The sequence below is a fragment of the Rousettus aegyptiacus genome, unplaced genomic scaffold, assembly GCF_014176215.1.
Source record: "Rousettus aegyptiacus isolate mRouAeg1 unplaced genomic scaffold, mRouAeg1.p scaffold_m13_p_3, whole genome shotgun sequence".
Classification (NCBI taxonomy): domain Eukaryota; kingdom Metazoa; phylum Chordata; class Mammalia; order Chiroptera; family Pteropodidae; genus Rousettus; species Rousettus aegyptiacus.
In genome coordinates, this window is record NW_023416306.1 from 122,060,782 (window position 1) to 122,077,969 (window position 17,188).

At 43.1% G+C, this 17,188-nt stretch overlaps 1 protein-coding gene across 1 annotated transcript in view; it reads right to left on the bottom strand.

The window, feature by feature from the left end:
- Nucleotides 1–10,477: 10,477 nt before the first annotated feature.
- Nucleotides 10,478–17,188, bottom strand: part of TNFAIP8L3 (TNF alpha induced protein 8 like 3) — a 34,930-nt gene continuing 28,219 nt past the window's right edge. The window contains exon 2 of the mRNA XM_036239557.1: nt 10,478–11,986. Coding sequence (XP_036095450.1) covers nt 11,424–11,986 — 563 coding nt within the window. The 3' untranslated portion in view covers nt 10,478–11,423. The remainder of the gene's footprint in view (nt 11,987–17,188) is intronic.

A 17,188-nucleotide genomic window follows, 5' to 3' on the forward strand; every position in this document is an offset into this window, starting at 1 on the left:
TGTCATTATCCTTAGGTGCTCAATGTTGTCCACTTTACCCCATTATAATAATCTACTTAGGGGTATTGAGTCATCCCTTCCTGGGTCTTCAGCATTTATGTTATTGTGTTTGAGTTCCAAGGCAATCAGGTTCTAGTTCTTGTAGTGAGAACTAGAACAAGGATAGAAGCAGAGGAAAGAGAAGATGAGGAAAGAAGCAGAAGCAAATGGACAACTTCGTGAATCCTGAACAGCCTCAAGGCAGCCAAGATAGGACAGGCTACAACCTGAGAACAACAGAAACCACCCTTTTAACTGGGCAGGTGATAATAACCACACTCCTTTTCTTGTAGGCTTGGCTGCCTCCCTCCGTGATTAGCCTCCTCTTAAACTGTCATCCAGAAATCCTTTCTGGAAAGAGTAATGTCAAAGTGACGTACACTGAGGGATTCTTCCAAAGCCCTAAAAGCAGCCATTACCCCAAATAGGCATCTTACACATTCATTTATGACTTTCCATAAATACCAGCACTAGCAATATTATCTTCATATGAAGAGTTGACTTCATAATGTTTTAGAAAGTTACAACATCATAAATATCTATGAATGTTATTTCATCTGCTTTTATAACTTGTCTGTTCTAACAGCCAATTTTAGAAGTTTCCAAGTAAATATATGAATATAATAGTAAGGAAAAAAACGATAACAGAACAAAATGAGGTCAAGTATCACATTTAATCCACAAATATTATGATAGAAGATGAAATTGTTTTATGGGTGGCTAAAGTAAACCATTTTGGGGGTGGGTGGGGGAGATGATGTGTATATTGCCACCAGTGTCAAGAGAAGGTAAGGATGCCCAAATAGGGAATGCAAGGAGCAGGCATTATTTTTTGGAACCTCTTTTTTCCCTCTGGTTAATGGTGCCCATCTTTATAAATGATTTAGTAGTGTCCTAAAATGCTAGACCCAGTACGTTTATGTACATAGAAATTTAAACTGGCACTTTAAGAATGACAAAAAATACTATTTTACAATACTCAATGCCCTGTGACACATCTGGAAGTGTGCCGTAAAAGAAAATTAATTCTGAAATGGAGTTTGTTCCCATCTATTGTCACTAAAAATCATTCAGGTGAAAATGAACAGTTTGAGCTTGACTCTATGAAGGTGTTAATTAAGAGAGCAATTATGAAAATGGGTTAGTGATGATTGCTCACTCCAGTTTTCTTAAAAAATGGGCTTAGGGTACGAACTGTGATTCTTTCTTTCCTGAAGTCTGGAATCCTCTTTTGCTACCAGTTACTTTTCCAGCTATTTGGGACTCTTGGGGGCAGACGTGGGGGCTGGGGGAGGGGAACTTTCTCTATTCCTTTTATTCCCAGATCTGTGGCAGGTTTGGAGCAGGCAGGTTTCAGGTTGAGGAAGTTCAAGTGTAGTATCCAAGGTGACTGCGGAGGATTTGGCTGCCATTTGAATGGCCGTGTTGTATAGGTAAATTGGTGATAGGATAAAGAAACCACTGCTTAGTGGTTTGCTGGTAACGGACTTCCTCTAGACCTCCTCTCAAAGGTGCAAAGTGGACTCAACATTATTTCCAGGAAGGTGTAGCAGTGCAGGTGGTGAGAGTATTGAGTCGGGACTAAGAACAATGCCTACGTCTGGAACGCTTGGTTCTCTCTCCTCCTGAGACTTCTGTTTATAAGGGCAGGAGCTGTGGCTTTGGAGAGCAGGTTTCTCCTTTGGAAGTAAGCAACAACAAAGAGGGAATAATTTTTTAAAAAACAAAAAACTAATGTACCATTTGGTCAAAGAAAAAACTGTACTTTAAATCTTACCAATTCCTTAAATTAAAAAATAAAATTTTGTCACAATGTTAGTTAGCTCCAAGACCACATTGCATAATGAATACCAGTGACCAGTACCTTTCAAATACCTCTCACTGGAGAGTTTGTTCTCTCTTGTCCTGGTTTCAGTGGAAACTCAGCAACCTCTGGGCCCTTTAGAAAGCACAATTGGGGACTTACAACAAAGACAGTTAGGAACATTCACAAATAAATACATCCAACAACCACTGTTAGGGGTGTAAGTAAGCACACTAGATATTCAGAAAGGTTTGAATGCTGAAGGTGAGGCCCAGCAAGCTTATTATAGAACCTGGTGGAACTCAAGGAACCATTTCTGAGATAAACACCCTGATTCAAATGCCACAGACACACTGTTTCCCTAAACAGAGAGACTTGAGGCCCAGCGGTTTTTATGCTAGAGCAAAAGATTTGGGTCAGAACCAAAGTTTTAAAGACTTTATTGAAGAAGTTCAAAGATTCATTGGCCAGCAGCCAAGAGTGGTCTGATTTGTTTGCATTTCCTCTGGGAACTCACAGGCAAGTGAGGAATTGGCCAGCCATGACTATGAGGGCCACCCACTCCCCTGTGGGCCTTTTCTCTCTGGGCATTTGTACAGTGGGGGAGGTGAGCCAGGGGGAATCCGTTCCTTACAAAGGCCTGGTTCAGCAGCCCAGTCAAGCTCTCTTCTGGGTGAAGGGGCTTACAATCTCCTCTCACATCAACCCAGTGTTAATTAGTTCACAATGAGACCAATATCATTCAGAGGATGAGAAGCAGTGAGGAGAGTGGTGGGAGGCAAAATGTCACCACTTCCCTTCACTGGTGATGTTCAGGAGACCTGCTCCAGGCTCAGGGGCATCAAGCATGTGTGCTCATGTGCCGGTTTTTCTTATTCAAGTTCTTGGATATGTTTTGCCAAGAACCTTTTAAGCAACCCTGTAATTTGTAGTTAACTCAGAGCTTTGGGGAAAATTTGTCAATAGGGTTTCACTTTAAAAAATGTATTTTGCTGTGGTTTTAGGAGTTAAAAGAGAAGGTGCTTGTATATCTATACATATATGTATGTATACACAAACGGCATGAAGATTCCTCTGTTTTTCTTGGGATTTTGATTGCATTGGTAGAAAATTAGGTGAACATGTGAAAGGATGCATGATTGCAAAAAGGTGAGGAGTTGAGAGATTTATTAAAGATGTGGGTCCCTGGTTCTCTCGGACTGATGGATCCTGACATTTGGTCAGTGACCATTCCTGAGCTGAATTCATGACCTCCTCCATGGTCTGAACACCCAAGTAGGAGGTTGGAGCACGAAAACTTGTGGTCAGCCATATATACATGTGATAGGGCACGGGGTGGGGTGAGTAGACAGTAGACCCAAGAGTGAATGTGCCAAGCAGGATTCTGGGAAGATGGTAGAGTAAGAGGCCATAGGAAGTTTGTCTACCCACCTAGACAACAATTGCACTGGCAGAATTTGTCTGATGTAACTATTTTGGAACTCTGGAGTCTATTAAATAAGCCTTACCGCTTCCAGGGGAAAGTTTGGATGGTTAATTTTGGTCGATTTCATCTCTTAGCACAGTAGCAGCTACCCATTCCCTATCCCCAGCCCTGTGGCAGGTAGCTGTACATGTGTTCCTGGAGCAGCTTGCATACAGCTTGCAGGAGCCAGAATGGACAAAAAGGACCCTGTCCTCCAAGTATGGGGGAATTTGTGCTCTGATCACTGATTGCCTATTTTGATCACAGAGGTGAAAAGAGGTAGGTGGTCATTGTTGCTGCACCTCCCACACTCTCCAGCTGATGTGACTTCTGGAGGATTTAAAGAGCTGGCATCCTCTCTCCTTCATAGTTTTTGTTTTCCTTTTGGGAGCCAGATATTAAAAATTAGGACATTCAAAAGCAACTGTATATATGAGGGTAATTAAGAAGTGACTGTGCATGCCCAGGGAAAGGTACAGGCTCAGAAAAGTCCTGAGGAGACCTTAAGTTTACACCTCAGGCTGCTCCTTGGCACAGAGACAGTCTACAGCAACAAAACAACAACAAAAACAAAAGCTAGCAAACTCTGGGAAGGGGGAGAATCTGATAACCGGAGTTACCATATTTTTAGATCCAAATGTCTGGTTTTCAACAACAACAAAAAATCATCAACCAAGAATCCTGTATCTGTTGAATCTGTCCTTCGAAAGTAAGGGAGAAATTAAAACATCCTCAGGAAAACAAAAGCTGAAGGAGTTTGGTACCACTAGACCTGTCCTGAAAAAAATGCCCAAGGACTCCTACAAGGTAAAATGAAAGGATACTAGGCAGTAATCTGAGGCTATATTAAGAAATAAAGATTGCAATAAAGGTAGATACATAGGCAATTGTAACCACTCCACTTTTTGTTATCTACATGATTTAAGAGGCTAATATATTTAGAAGAATTATTTGTTTATGTTTTGGGGCACACAATGTAGAAAGATGTAATTGTGTGGCATCAACAACTGAAAGGAGTGGGTACAGAGCTGTAAAGGAGCACAGTTTTTTGTATGTTATTGAAGTTAAGCTGGTATAAATTCAAATCAGACAGTTATAACTTTAGAATGTTAAATGTAACTCCCATGGCAACCACAAAGAAAATAACTATAGAGTATACACAAAAGGAAATGAGAAAGGATTTTAGCATTTCACTACAAAATATCAACTACACATAGATTAAGAAATGCAGGAAATGAGGGACAAAAAACTATAAGTCATATAAAAAACAAACAGCAAAATGACAGAAAGAAGTCTTTTCTTATTAGTGATTGAACGTAAATGTATTAAGTCTCTAATCGAAAGACAGAGATCTGCAGAATGGATAAAAACATATGATCCAACTATATGCCGTCTACAAGAGACTCACTTTGGATCCAGACACAAATAGATTGAAAGTGAAAGGATGGAAAAAAGATATTCCATGCAAATAATAACCAAAAGAGAAGAGTGGCTATATTAATATCAAGCAAAATACACTTTAAATCCAAAAAGGTTATAAGAGACAAAGAAGGATGTCATATATTAATGAAGGATTCAATACAGCAAGAAGACATGACAGCCACATTTATGCACTTAATGGCAGACTATCAGAATCTATGGAGCAAAAACTGATAGAATCAGAGAGAGAAATAAAGGATTCTACAGTAATAATTGGAGACTTCAACATCTGTTCATTGATGCACTTGGCCAAATCCACTTCCCTACAGAGGCCATCCCTGTTAAGGGGCTGATGAGGTTGTCCTCACAGAAATGAGGCAGAGGATGCTTGAGGCTCAACCTGGTTTAGCACTATGAGTTTTAGGTACTTGTATCATTGGGATTTGTTTATTCTGAATCTACACACATAATGCAGTTCCAATATTGAGAAATTATTATGTATGATATGTGGGGCGGGGGGAAGAGCAGCCCTTCTATTGTTAAAAGATCTGAGTGAGGGAGCGAGCTGATAGCTAAGACACCAGGTTTCTTTTTGAAGTGATGAAAACTGACTATGTTTGTGGTTGCACAGATCTGTGAATATACCAAAATCCACTGAATGATGCACTTTAAATGGGTGAGGTGTATGTTGTTTGAATTATATCTCAGGAAAGCTGTTTATTTAAAAAGGTGAGTTCACAACATTGGGCTACATGGCCTAGACTAAAGATGTGCATTAGAGATGTTTCAACGAATGCTAGTTGTATATATGAATAAAGATAGTATGATTTCAGTGAGAAAATGTGTTCACCACACTGGGGTGCATGGAATACAGTATGTAGAGACATATTTAGATTTTTTTTTTCAGACAGTAGGGGAAACATGTGCTGAGAACTCCATAAAATGTCCCATTTGTTGGGGGAATGGCTTTATTAATATATTTAACATAATTCTGATAATTTCCTATGTTATTTGGCTCAATTCAGTAATGACTTATTCATGACTTTGCTTATTACCCTGTTATCTCTACAGAGATGCATTACTGGAGTTTGACACATTTTGATTTGAAATGTATGTCTCAGTAGAGGGTCAGTCCTAATATTGAATTCCAGTGGGCCCCTGCTAAGCTGGTTACTGTCTGACGACCTGAGCCCACATCGTGCAGTTCGCTGGTTTTTATGAATTTTACCTTGCATTTTCTGGCTTAAAGCTTTTCCCTTCCGAAATCACAAACTTAGATCTACTATCAAAAGTCCTGAAAGGGATTATTGAGGAATCATTCCTGTCTCTTTGGTACCTATTACTTAATTTAAATAGCGAATAGCTTCCTTGCTCAGCAACCTGCACCAAAGAAATGCCCAGAGCTTTTCTCTTTTGATGCTAAGAACATGGAACTGTAGAACTGGAAGAATTCTTAAAGCCTTTGTGCAACTCTCTGCTTTTATGGTTGAGGAAACCGAGGCCAAGAGATGAAGCGTAGGGAAATCATCAGGTACAGGACAAGATTAAACCTCCTAACTTGTGTCTCGTTCCATGTTCTGCACTTTCTGCTGTCCGTGAAAGCTGAAACAAAACAAAACAAACAAATATCCATCTCCCCTGTTTCCCCAAACCCAACAATCTATTTCTAAAATAAAGTCGTAGCTATTTCTAAAACAGAGCAAGACAACCCATTCCCATCACTGAGGAAATAATGACCCTCTTGGCAAGGAAGCTGCTGCTTTGAGATGTGGAAGGAGCCCAATCACTCCCTAGGGACCAGGCCACAAGCTCTTCCTTCACAAGTGATGGAGGCTGAAAGAGTACTCTCTCCCTCCTAACATAACCTAATTGCTGCTTCCCTGCTAACCCCCGCACTCGCTCTGTGCCAAGCTCTGGCTCCCACCCAGCCCCTCCTTGAGGCGGAGCCAATCCCCAGACTCCCTTGTCCCAGGAACTGGTCCAGAAAGGCCTTAGCAGTCAGCGAGGAGGAGCTGAGGAGGAGCTCTATACCACGGCCTGGGGGGTCCGGTTGCCCAAGCTCCAGCCGCTTGGGTGGGCAGCCAAGACACCTCCTCTGTAGAGACCTGCCCCAGCTCAGCGAAAAAGAACACAGAAGGGAAGGGGCAGATTAATGTGGCACTGGAGTGCTGCTGGGGGTGGGGTGTGAGAGACTGCTTGCTCTCGCTGACCCCTCCTTCTTCAACTGGCAGAAATTCTGAGTGTCACATGCCGTCTTCGTAAAGTCAGCCAAAGATTAAGCTGTTGGGATCCCGGAACCATACACGCTCTTGATGCCCAGGACAGCAGGTGAAGCTGGAACTGGGACAGTGTAGGCAGGTGCTGGTGACTTCTCTGCAAGGAGGCTCCGAAAGCTTTCTTCACTATTCCTTTCCTTGGGGGCAAGTGCCCAGCGTGTCCATCAGTGGCCTCTCTTGTACCTTTGAGATTTATTATTAGGATTGTCAGGATGGATTGGTCAGTTCTTTTATGTACGGTAACTGTACCTGGCGAGTTTGCAAAGAGCAGGCAGAACGTGTGGGAGCTTGCCTTTTTCTGCAGTAAGCCTCTGTGTCTCCTGGACACAGGTTCGCCCCTCAACCTTTGAAACGCCACAGATGAGTCACCATCAAGGGAAGGGTGACGTTCATTCTCTATAAGCTTATACTTTCATATGTTGTAGCAACATTTCTCAAAATTGAGAACTCACAGACTCCCAGCTATGCTTGCAGACCCTAGGGGATGCCCAGGACTAGTTAGAGAAACACATTAGGTTAAATTCTTTTATTTCATTTGAGTTGATCAATCAGCATGAGTGACATTATAAATGCAAAGAGAAACTCAGACCCTGAAGCCAGATGGCATCACCTGGCTATAAGGTAGTCAGTCACCTTCACATGAAGACACTGATGTTGATTTTGATTTTTTTAAAGAGAGAATGAAACAAAAATCTAGAACTCCTTTTAGAACTAATGGACTCTTCTCTCTTCAAGCTACTGCCCCTGCCACCCCGGGAACTATCAGGGATTCCTACCTTCTATTGTGAGGAACAGGGTTGTAGAAGAGCTTTTCCTCTAACAAGCAAGACCTACCTCTAAGGAAGAAGCAGGAGTTGGGCCTGTGGCCGCCATTGCAGAGTCAGACTAAACTAGGGAAACCCACTGACCACGTAGTTCTGAGCTGGGAGGATCCTGGTGACACTTTCCTTCAGCGCCATCTGATTCATGACTCTCTTGTCAACATCCCAGTCCATCACTGGACAACTCCTCCTAGTGCAGTATCTTTTCAACCAGAGCTGGCTGGTCTAGAATTTTCTCTGATTGACATCTGGGACCATGTGGAATTAAAAAAAAAAAAAAAAAGCCCCAAAGATCTTGGGGCAGAGGGCAGGCAGTCCTGATTTTGAGCTTCCTTCCTTCCTTCCTTCCTTCCTTCCTTCCTTCCTTCCTTCCTTCCTTCCTTCCTTCCTTCCTTCCTCTTTCTTTCCTTCTTTCTTTCCTTTCTCTCTCTCTCTCTCTCTCTCTCTCTCTCTCTCTCTCTCTCTCTCTCTCTTTTATATAATGGATACAAGTTCATTGGAGCAGCCAGTGAATGCACTGATTTGCTTCTGAAAAATGTACAGATGGGGGAGATGCGAGTTTGGAGGAGACGCACAGATGGAGAATTCTTTTCATTTTGATTTGTCACTGAGCAGAGACCTGGAGTTGCTGAGGGTGTCAAGACTCACAGATGCAAACACAGGGAGGAAGAGTTATACAGACACATGGCAGGCACAGACGGCAGGGGACGTGTGTCTGCAGGGTTCAGACACACGAAGGAGGACACAACCAAGGACGGGGTGGGAACTTCAGCATGAGTCCCTGGTGTCCTCCATAGGGGCAGAGCAGAGTACTCAGGGGTGGTTGGAGACTCCGTGATGTTTCCAAATGACAGACAAGCTGCTCCTGCCACCTGCCTCTACCCCCTACCCCCATCCTTGAAGAATGAGTCCTGTCTCTGCCTTGAATTTGCTGAGCCAGGCATTGCTGTCTGATTTGTGTGGGCTTGATCAATTGAGTGATTTTGTACTGTTGCTGGTTTTGAACTCAGTATTCTTTTGGGCGCCCCTTACATGTAGATATGCTAACCTTGTTTTTGGGTTCTCATTACTGAAAATGTTGTACAGTTCTGAGCACAGATCCACACCTACAGAGTCCTGATTTTGAAAGCATCTGCTGGCCTCTGTCACATTTTTTTCAGCTTAAACAGCTTTTCAAGGCCACTAGGTGACATGGTTAGAGTCTTCAGGATAGACCAATAATGAGATTCTTTCTTTGGTCTAGAGTGTTATGTAAAGTGTTTGAAATTTGTAAGCTTTTCAGTTGGTTGGTGAGACTCAATTATCATTTGAATTTACATGCCAACAGTGTGTTTGAAATGAATACAGAGGGTTGGTTTTGGCTATGTATAGATGCATGGTGGGTTACTTGTACCTGGGTAGTTTCCCCTGACTACTGTTGATAAACATGAGACACATCCAGCTGGCCTTGCAGTGTAGAGCCCTTGGCTACCTCACTGGGAAAACCTAAAGTGGCAGAAGATACTTCATTCTACACTCTGCTGTTTCACTTGCTGAGATCTGCTGGTGGAAGTGCCGATCCTTCTCTGACCAGAACAAGGTGGGGCCACTTCTTTTAGAGACTCACGGGCTGTCAGACCCTGCTCAGCCCTCTGCCACCACTGCTGTGTGCTGTGGCCAATGGAGTGGGGAGAACCTGCAACCCTCTTTGTCTGGGGATCCTGCCTTCTTCCCTGTTATGTCTCAGATGGACAGAACACAGTTCTTTTTGGATCTGAGTTCTCTGGATAAGCCCTTACTTAGTGAAAAAAGCCCCAGCCCTCAAACTAGAAAGCAATCCTTAATTAGATGAGTATACCAAGGCAGGCATTGAGGACTTTGAATGGGAAAATTCAGCTACTGCTGGGGTGCTTGCTGCCTGCCACGTGGGTGAGAAGGGGAGCCTTATGCCTGCAGCCAACGCCAGGGCTTCCCAGATGACCAAATGCCCTCCCCGGCCCAGATGTGCATCACCGTTCAGTCTGTGGGTCTATGAGGGGGCACTAGGCTGACTTAGCTATTCCCTATCTCCCCTGGACATTCTGCCTTTGAACTAGTTTTGAGTGCTGGTGGTGGGAGAACTTAACTGGAGAGTTTGCACTGATGTCGACATGGGGGCCAGTTGAGGCCAAATGGCCACTGTAGGTTCAGCAGATGTTGTTTCACACGCTCCCTAAACCATCTCTTGATGCTTCTGCTAGAGAGACCATGGGGTGGGATCGACCACAGGGCTGAGCTAATGTCATGTTTTTACACTGTCGTCAGATACAAGAGAAGCCTAGCGGGGCAGGTGGCGATGCAGGAAGAGCAAGTCTCTTAATGTGGTGCCCTCCAGACACCATTATAAAGCAGCAGATATTGTCCTGATGCTTGTTAAGACTCTGCTGAAAAGATGTCAGAAGCCAGTGTGAAAGCGAGGCTGCGAGACATTCGGAGAAGGCGTCACCGTGCCCGTGAGCTAGCTCCCCACCGACCAGGGGTACAGGCCCCACCTCGCTCTCCCCAGAACTGCCTCCCCTTAGGGCCTAAGTGCAGAGCTCTTACTCTTCATTTTTTCCTTCCTTTCAACCCCATTATTCTTCACACTGTACCTGACTCGCAAGGAATTTTAATTTTGAATCACAATTCCAAAACCTCTTGTTTGAAGGGTAGTTTCGATTTATTAATGAACCAGAGAAAACAGCACGAAATGACTATGAAAGGCCAAGAAAGACAGACAGGGGTCATTCTGTCCAACTCCCGCCCTGGGCGCTGGTGTAAACCCTCCTCGTGCCTCACAGGTTGCGCCCCGTCGCTGAGGGAAGGCTGGTGCCCCAAGGGAAGCACAGTTCTCCCCGGCTTCTGTGTGATGCGTGGGAAGCTCGCTCTACCTGCCGCTGCAGGACAGCACACCTGCATATCTAAGATCGGAAAAACACGGCTCTCGAAAACCATTTTTTTTTTTCAGTTTGCAGCTGTACTTTTTTCATACCTTTAGATTCATTTATAATTTGTTTGAAACAGCACATCTAGAGACATTGCAAACCCAGCCCATTAGAGACAAGTCTTCTGTTTCTGCTGCTTAATAGTCTAGGTCCAGGCTGACCCCCTCTCACACTTTGAAGAGAAAATAATAGGACCCGACATTAGAGTTTTTAAAAGCGTGAATATATATCATCTCATCGAATCCTCACAGCAGCCCTGGGGGGCAGACAGGCAGGCATCCTGGTTCCGGGATCCAGAGGATAGATTATAAGTGGTGGAGCTGGGAACCAAACCCCTGTCCTCTGAATCCTGGTCCAGCGCTCCTTCCACTCCACAAGATGAACTGAGCTCACCTTGATGAGCAGGGCAATCTTTCCGCTTAGAATAGATGAAATGTCCCTTTGCGCTTGCAAACAAAGGCGATTTTAAGTACGAGACCTCATCAGTGAGCTCAGGAGATAAACACCTGAGCTCAACTTGACATCAACATCGGAGGGATGAAAAGGACAGAACGTGGGTGTCGGACAAGGGTTTCTTCCTGTTTTCTTAATTCTCACCCAGATCACACCGGGTGCTGTAACTTGAATGCCAGCAAAGTCCAGGAGGAGGGAAGGCATTCAAAGGACTTTCTCATCTAACAATTTATTGATTCCTTCACAAATCCTCTTGAGGTTGGGCCTACAGTCTCCATCCAGGCTATAAAGGGTGGAGAGGAACTCCACATCAGCAAAGTGGTTGAAGACGTGGTTGATGCGCCCATGGGTCCTGGGCGTCAGGTGTCGCTGCACCAGTTCATGTACCAGGTCCTTGCACTCATGTAGGAGCTTGGAGAGCACGTTCTTGTCGAAGGTGTATTCTACCTCATAGAAGCTGACGATGGTCATGGCGGTTTGGTTCAGCTTCTTCCTGAACTTCTCCACGATAACAGCCTCCTCCTGGTTGAACTGGTTGTTCCGGTAGAGGATCCCAATTTTGATTGCCACCTTGATTAAGTCCTTCATGATTTTGTGGGCTTCCTTCTTGTTGTGGGTGTGCTCTTTGGTGACTTTGTAGAGCTCATCAAAGATCTCACTGCTGGTGTCATCAATCAACATGTTGGCCACAGTTTTGCTGGCTATTTTGCTCAGAATCTTCTTCTGGGCTTGAAGGGCAAGGCTCTTTGAACTAAAAACATCAGGACCTATGGTAAGGAAAGAAATAAAAGTTATGGAAACGTGAGAACCATTTATTATGTTTCTACAAGTGAAACACACTAATTTGAACTTATATTCTTAGAGCAAAAACTCATGCCTTTATCGCATAACTAAACCATACCCATGCCTAGTTGTCCAATTGTCCTTTCCACATGACATGCTCGTTTACTCTCTTGAACCTTCTAAATTGTGTTCTTCCCTTTCTCGAAGTGGACTCCTCTTGCCCAGACCAAATCTCACCTTTTTCAGACCTACTTCATGCATACAGCTTTCTCAGCTCTACATGATCATAGAGAACTCCCTACAACAGTTGCACTGGAAACCATTCAGTTTTGCGACTTATACAGGATGAAATTATTGCTTTATAAAAAGCACGTAGCACCAATGCCAGTCCCATTCCCGGGGCAGACAGGGTTGTTTGACCATGGTCGTCTTTATTTGACTGAGTCTCAGAATCCATACTTCATTGAGTCTAAGACGTATTTTTTCCTGTTTGAGATCTTAGAAGTTGAGATGTGTCTTAGAGTCACTGTTGCCAGGTGGCAGTTTTGCTGTGGTTGTCATTACTGTGTGCACATCAATTTACACAACTGAAGCCAGAGATTTGGGAGAAAAGTCAAAAGCACTCTTGTAAGAAATGTGGCCTCACCAGGGCTCCTGGCACAGAGACTCGCACGCGTGGGAAACAAGACATCGGCAACTCCAAGTCAAAGGTGCTTCAGATGGTTGTACCCTGAGTGTGAAGAAGTTTTAAAAAGCTACAACCAATTTATTCCCTGTTATTTTCCATTTTATGAATGAACAACAGTAATATATGTTTAAAAAATAACATTATGTCTAAATAAGGCAAAATGAATATTTCAGTACATATAAAATAAAAATTCTAAGTAATAAGAAAATAATCATAATTTAATTGGCAGCACCTTTTTCTTTCTTAAGAGTAGATGAAATGGCATCTTATAATCAATATGTCTTAGATTTGATGAATACTCCATGAGGTCACCAATTAGCTGGAGCTGACCTTTGAAATGAAACCCACTGGCCTTCCTTACTTGACGGTTTGTATGCATATTATTATCATCTTCTCAAGGAGATTCAAGTTGCCTGAGGACAGACATGGTGTCTCCCAACAGCACTCAGCTCAGTTCTGGGCACAGGATGGGATGGTGTTAAGGAAAATACCAGAGAAATATTGCGGAAGGAGAAGAAGTAGTAAAACACAGTGCAAATTTATACTGAGAAATGAAACAAAACAAAACAAAACAAAAAACGACAAAACAAATTTATTCTTTGGGAATTGAGGGCCCTCTAGGATCCCTAGAGCTTTTTGTGCAGTGCACCATAACCATTTAGAAGAGACAGATTTGATAGGCAGAGTGAACAGCCAGCCAGTCATACACGTCAGCTTCTGCAATCCTTGTCTGGCCCCTCCCCATCTCATAATCTACTTCCTCTGCCCACCCTGAGCTCATTCCCTCAGTGGACAGTGATTAATCCCTGGACACTCAGCTCTCGCAGACACAGACTCAATAAATACTCAAACACAATTCAGACACAGGCGCTGGCGCTTCCTCCACCCGCGTGCCCTGTCACAGACTGGCTCAGCTTTGTTCTCTCAGCTCTGGGTCCTTCCAGGTCAGCTATTTCAGCTCTCAGCCCTTTTCCAGCTATAGACCCCAAGTGGCATGGCCTGGAGTGGGGTCACTGCAGTGGAATCAACAGAACTAAAGTAGGAGGTGCCATGGGCTTCCCACAGCCCTACGAAGCTCTCTCTCTAAAGTTTAAGACCATAGTATCTTTCAGCAACTGCACGGACAAGTGATTGTGATATGGCCAGGATTCTCTCTCAGCCTCAGTGCGAAGGGAATAAACGGTGTCTCTTGGCTCTTCTTTACCATGAGAATGTCCGACTTCCTGATTTATGCTCTTCCCAAGTTTGAGACAAATACTATTCCTGCCCAGTCCGATCATCCACCACGGTCATCAGACCTTTGTGTGAATGACCTTTGTTCCAAAATCATCAAATTTGTCCTTCAAAGACAAATATTTACAAGCATGAAGGCTTTGCAAAAGATTGTGCTGTGCTTCGAAGACAATTCCACAGGAAAGCTTAAAGAGTTTTGAGTAATAGCCCTTTCATCGAAATAAGTATATTCCTCCTCAGATGATTACTCTGACAGGAACAGTGGAATCTAGGTAGATCCATTCTGGAATATCAAAATTGAGCCATTTCTTTGTAGAAACAGTTTCTAAAAATTGCCTGAGAATAAGATATTTTAAGAGGCTTTCTAGAAAGGCAGCAAACATGCATTTCCAACACAGCGACGAATTAACTAAATATTTATCCACTGGAACGTAAGCTCTGTGGGAGCAGGGACATGGCGGCTATTGATCGAACGAAGGGAGTGCTGGCTCTGTGCCAGGCACCTGATGGTTTTAACCCTAAGAGACGGGTGAGGCTGGCAGTTTTACCAAGGGTTCCCTGCCAGCCTAATTCCAAACCCTGCCCTTTTAGCCAACAGCTTTTAACCCAACATTTTTCTCTACAGTAGTGGCTGTCACAACTTATGCTCACATAGCCCCATAAGAATTTTGAAAAACTATGACCCTCCTTGAATATTTTTTAAATGGACAGCAAGTATTTTTACCTTATGGTTAATTAGTTTTAATTTCTAAATAGGTATGATTTCTAGATATTGTAAAGGTTGATATTTTAAAATTAACCTTTTAAATTATCATTTTATTTGATACCACATACCACAATGATAAACACCCATTACTGTCCATTTAAAAATGCTCGTAGTGTGCCATCTTTGGGCCAAAGTCCCTTTTGTCCCTTCGTTTCTCTTCAGTTATTGAGCATTTACTGTTTGTTCAACTCTGTATGAAGTGCTATGGGGGATACCCCCCACATGTGTTTAATTGGGTCCTACCCTGAATATGGTCCTGCAGGGATTCAAGATATAGACAAACGAAACAAAATACAGATAGGTGTGAAATAGCCAAATTGGCATGAGTGAGAACAGCTGGGGGAAGCTCTGTGGGCTTGAAGCCCTGTGGGGGAAGGTTGACTTGAAGGTGGATAGATGGGGATGGCTACAATGCTGGGAAGTGGTGTCTAACGGCATGGAAACGGGCTAGTAATTTTCCCCAGATCACAAAGGCCTGGGGTGGTTTCCCTCATAAGTTTTCAGCATCTCTCTTGCATAAATATGTTATTTACCTACAAAGGAGCTTGGGTACAAGTTCTTTGGTGAGGGCTCAGGAGGGTCATAGGGGATAGCATCTCTGAAGCCTTAGAGATCGAGTCATCATCGAAGTCATAAGGAAAGCTTTTTTAAGAAAAAAAAACAACAAACAAGCAGATTCCCACACTCTACCTTAGACTGTTGGGATTAAAATCTTTAGGAGCAAGGCCAGTAATCACAAGCTCCTGAAGTGATTCTGACATGCTGAATGTAGGACCCACTGATCACGACATGTCTCAATGTGTCTCCTAGAGAATACTAGTTCTATTAGATGCTCCTGGAAAGAAGCATCTTAAATGAGTTTATAGATGACTAAATATTGTGACTGGCTTTTCATGACTCACCATTCCAGGTAGCTTATTAAAGGCCTTGAGAAATCTTGCAGTAAAGGTATCGGTGTCATTTTCCTTAGCCTACCACTTCTCAAATTTACTGGATCTTAGCAAAAAAAAAAAAAAAAATATATATATATATATATATATATATACACACACACACACACATACATACATACACACACACATACACACACATGTATATATATTTATACACAAATATGTATATCCCTACAACATCCTGTGGTATGCACAGAGCAGGGAAATGACTGAGAGAAATAACATCAAGACACCACTCTGGTCAACTTCTACAATGCCCAGGGATCTGTAGGGGAGGGGCGGGGAGACATTAACGTTTCCAAGATACATGCATGATTTAAGGGACAGTTTGCACAGAAGGAGAGCTGGGTGGAGCAGTCCTATTCAGAAGACACATTGCACATGAAAATCTTGGGCTCGTTTCCTTCCATCCATCCTTCTAAGCCTTCTGCAGAGGGACCAGGTTGGTGACCAACACCAGGGAAGAATACTGCAGGCTGAGGGGAAGAGTGTGAGCTTTGGGAGCCAAGGTCAGAAATGCACTTGGGGTATCTGGGGAAACAGGCCCAATCAGTGGGTACATGTTTGTTTTGTGGCAACACCATGAGATCTAGAATAGGTTTTGGCAAAAACCATCGTCTTATACCTGTATACAAGACATAAGAACGCTCTTTTAGCCAGGGATGATTCTCTTCACCGTGTTAGGAACAAAAGTTCCCATTCCTCCACCATGAAAAGTAATGGATTGTTTATAGTACCTCAGAGTCTCTGAGAATGGATTAAAAACATGATTATGCAGCTGTTGTATATCTCACCTGACTAGCACAGGACGAGATGGATGAAGCTGCAAAATTCATTGTCATAGTAAAAAACAAGAGCTTCCTTAAACCAAGATGGACACAAGAGCTCAAGTATAATAGTTATGAAGTCTGGGCTCTGAGAATAAGCATCCTTAGAAACATTTTCAAGAAAATGAATAGTACCAGAACTGTGTTGGGAGAATGGTGTGACAATGGTAGTGAACTAGTTTGGTGAGAGGAAGCAAAAGATAATTTAAGTGGGCCCTTCACTGCATGAAAAAGTGCTGGGGCCAGTCTCAGCTGATGTTACTATAAATTATGTTCAGCGGTAGTACAAGTGATGTGTTCACGTTTCTAGAGCTCCCAGATGGTGAAATGCCAAACCAGTGGTGATAAATAGCAGGAAGATCTTACCAAGCTGGGTGAGTGGGCAGAAAAGAGGTAGATGAGCTTCAGCATAGTAAGAACAAGGTAATATATTCAGGGAAAAACAAAGTAAATGATAACTTACAAAAGATAATGGGCTGTGGGCTGTCAGCTACAGAGAAGAGCTCTGAGCATCATCAACCCAGGGTACATCATAATAAGAGGGGCTGGGGGACAGACTCGATTCTTCTCTCCTTACTCACAGGACTATGTAACTTTTCTACTCCTGGTTAAGGTGTGGAAAACTTGTATATGAGTACAGATAGCTGTGTCAAAATTATAAAATTGGAAATTAGCTGTAATAGCCAGCACTCACACAAAATTATTCCCGTTAAATAGCT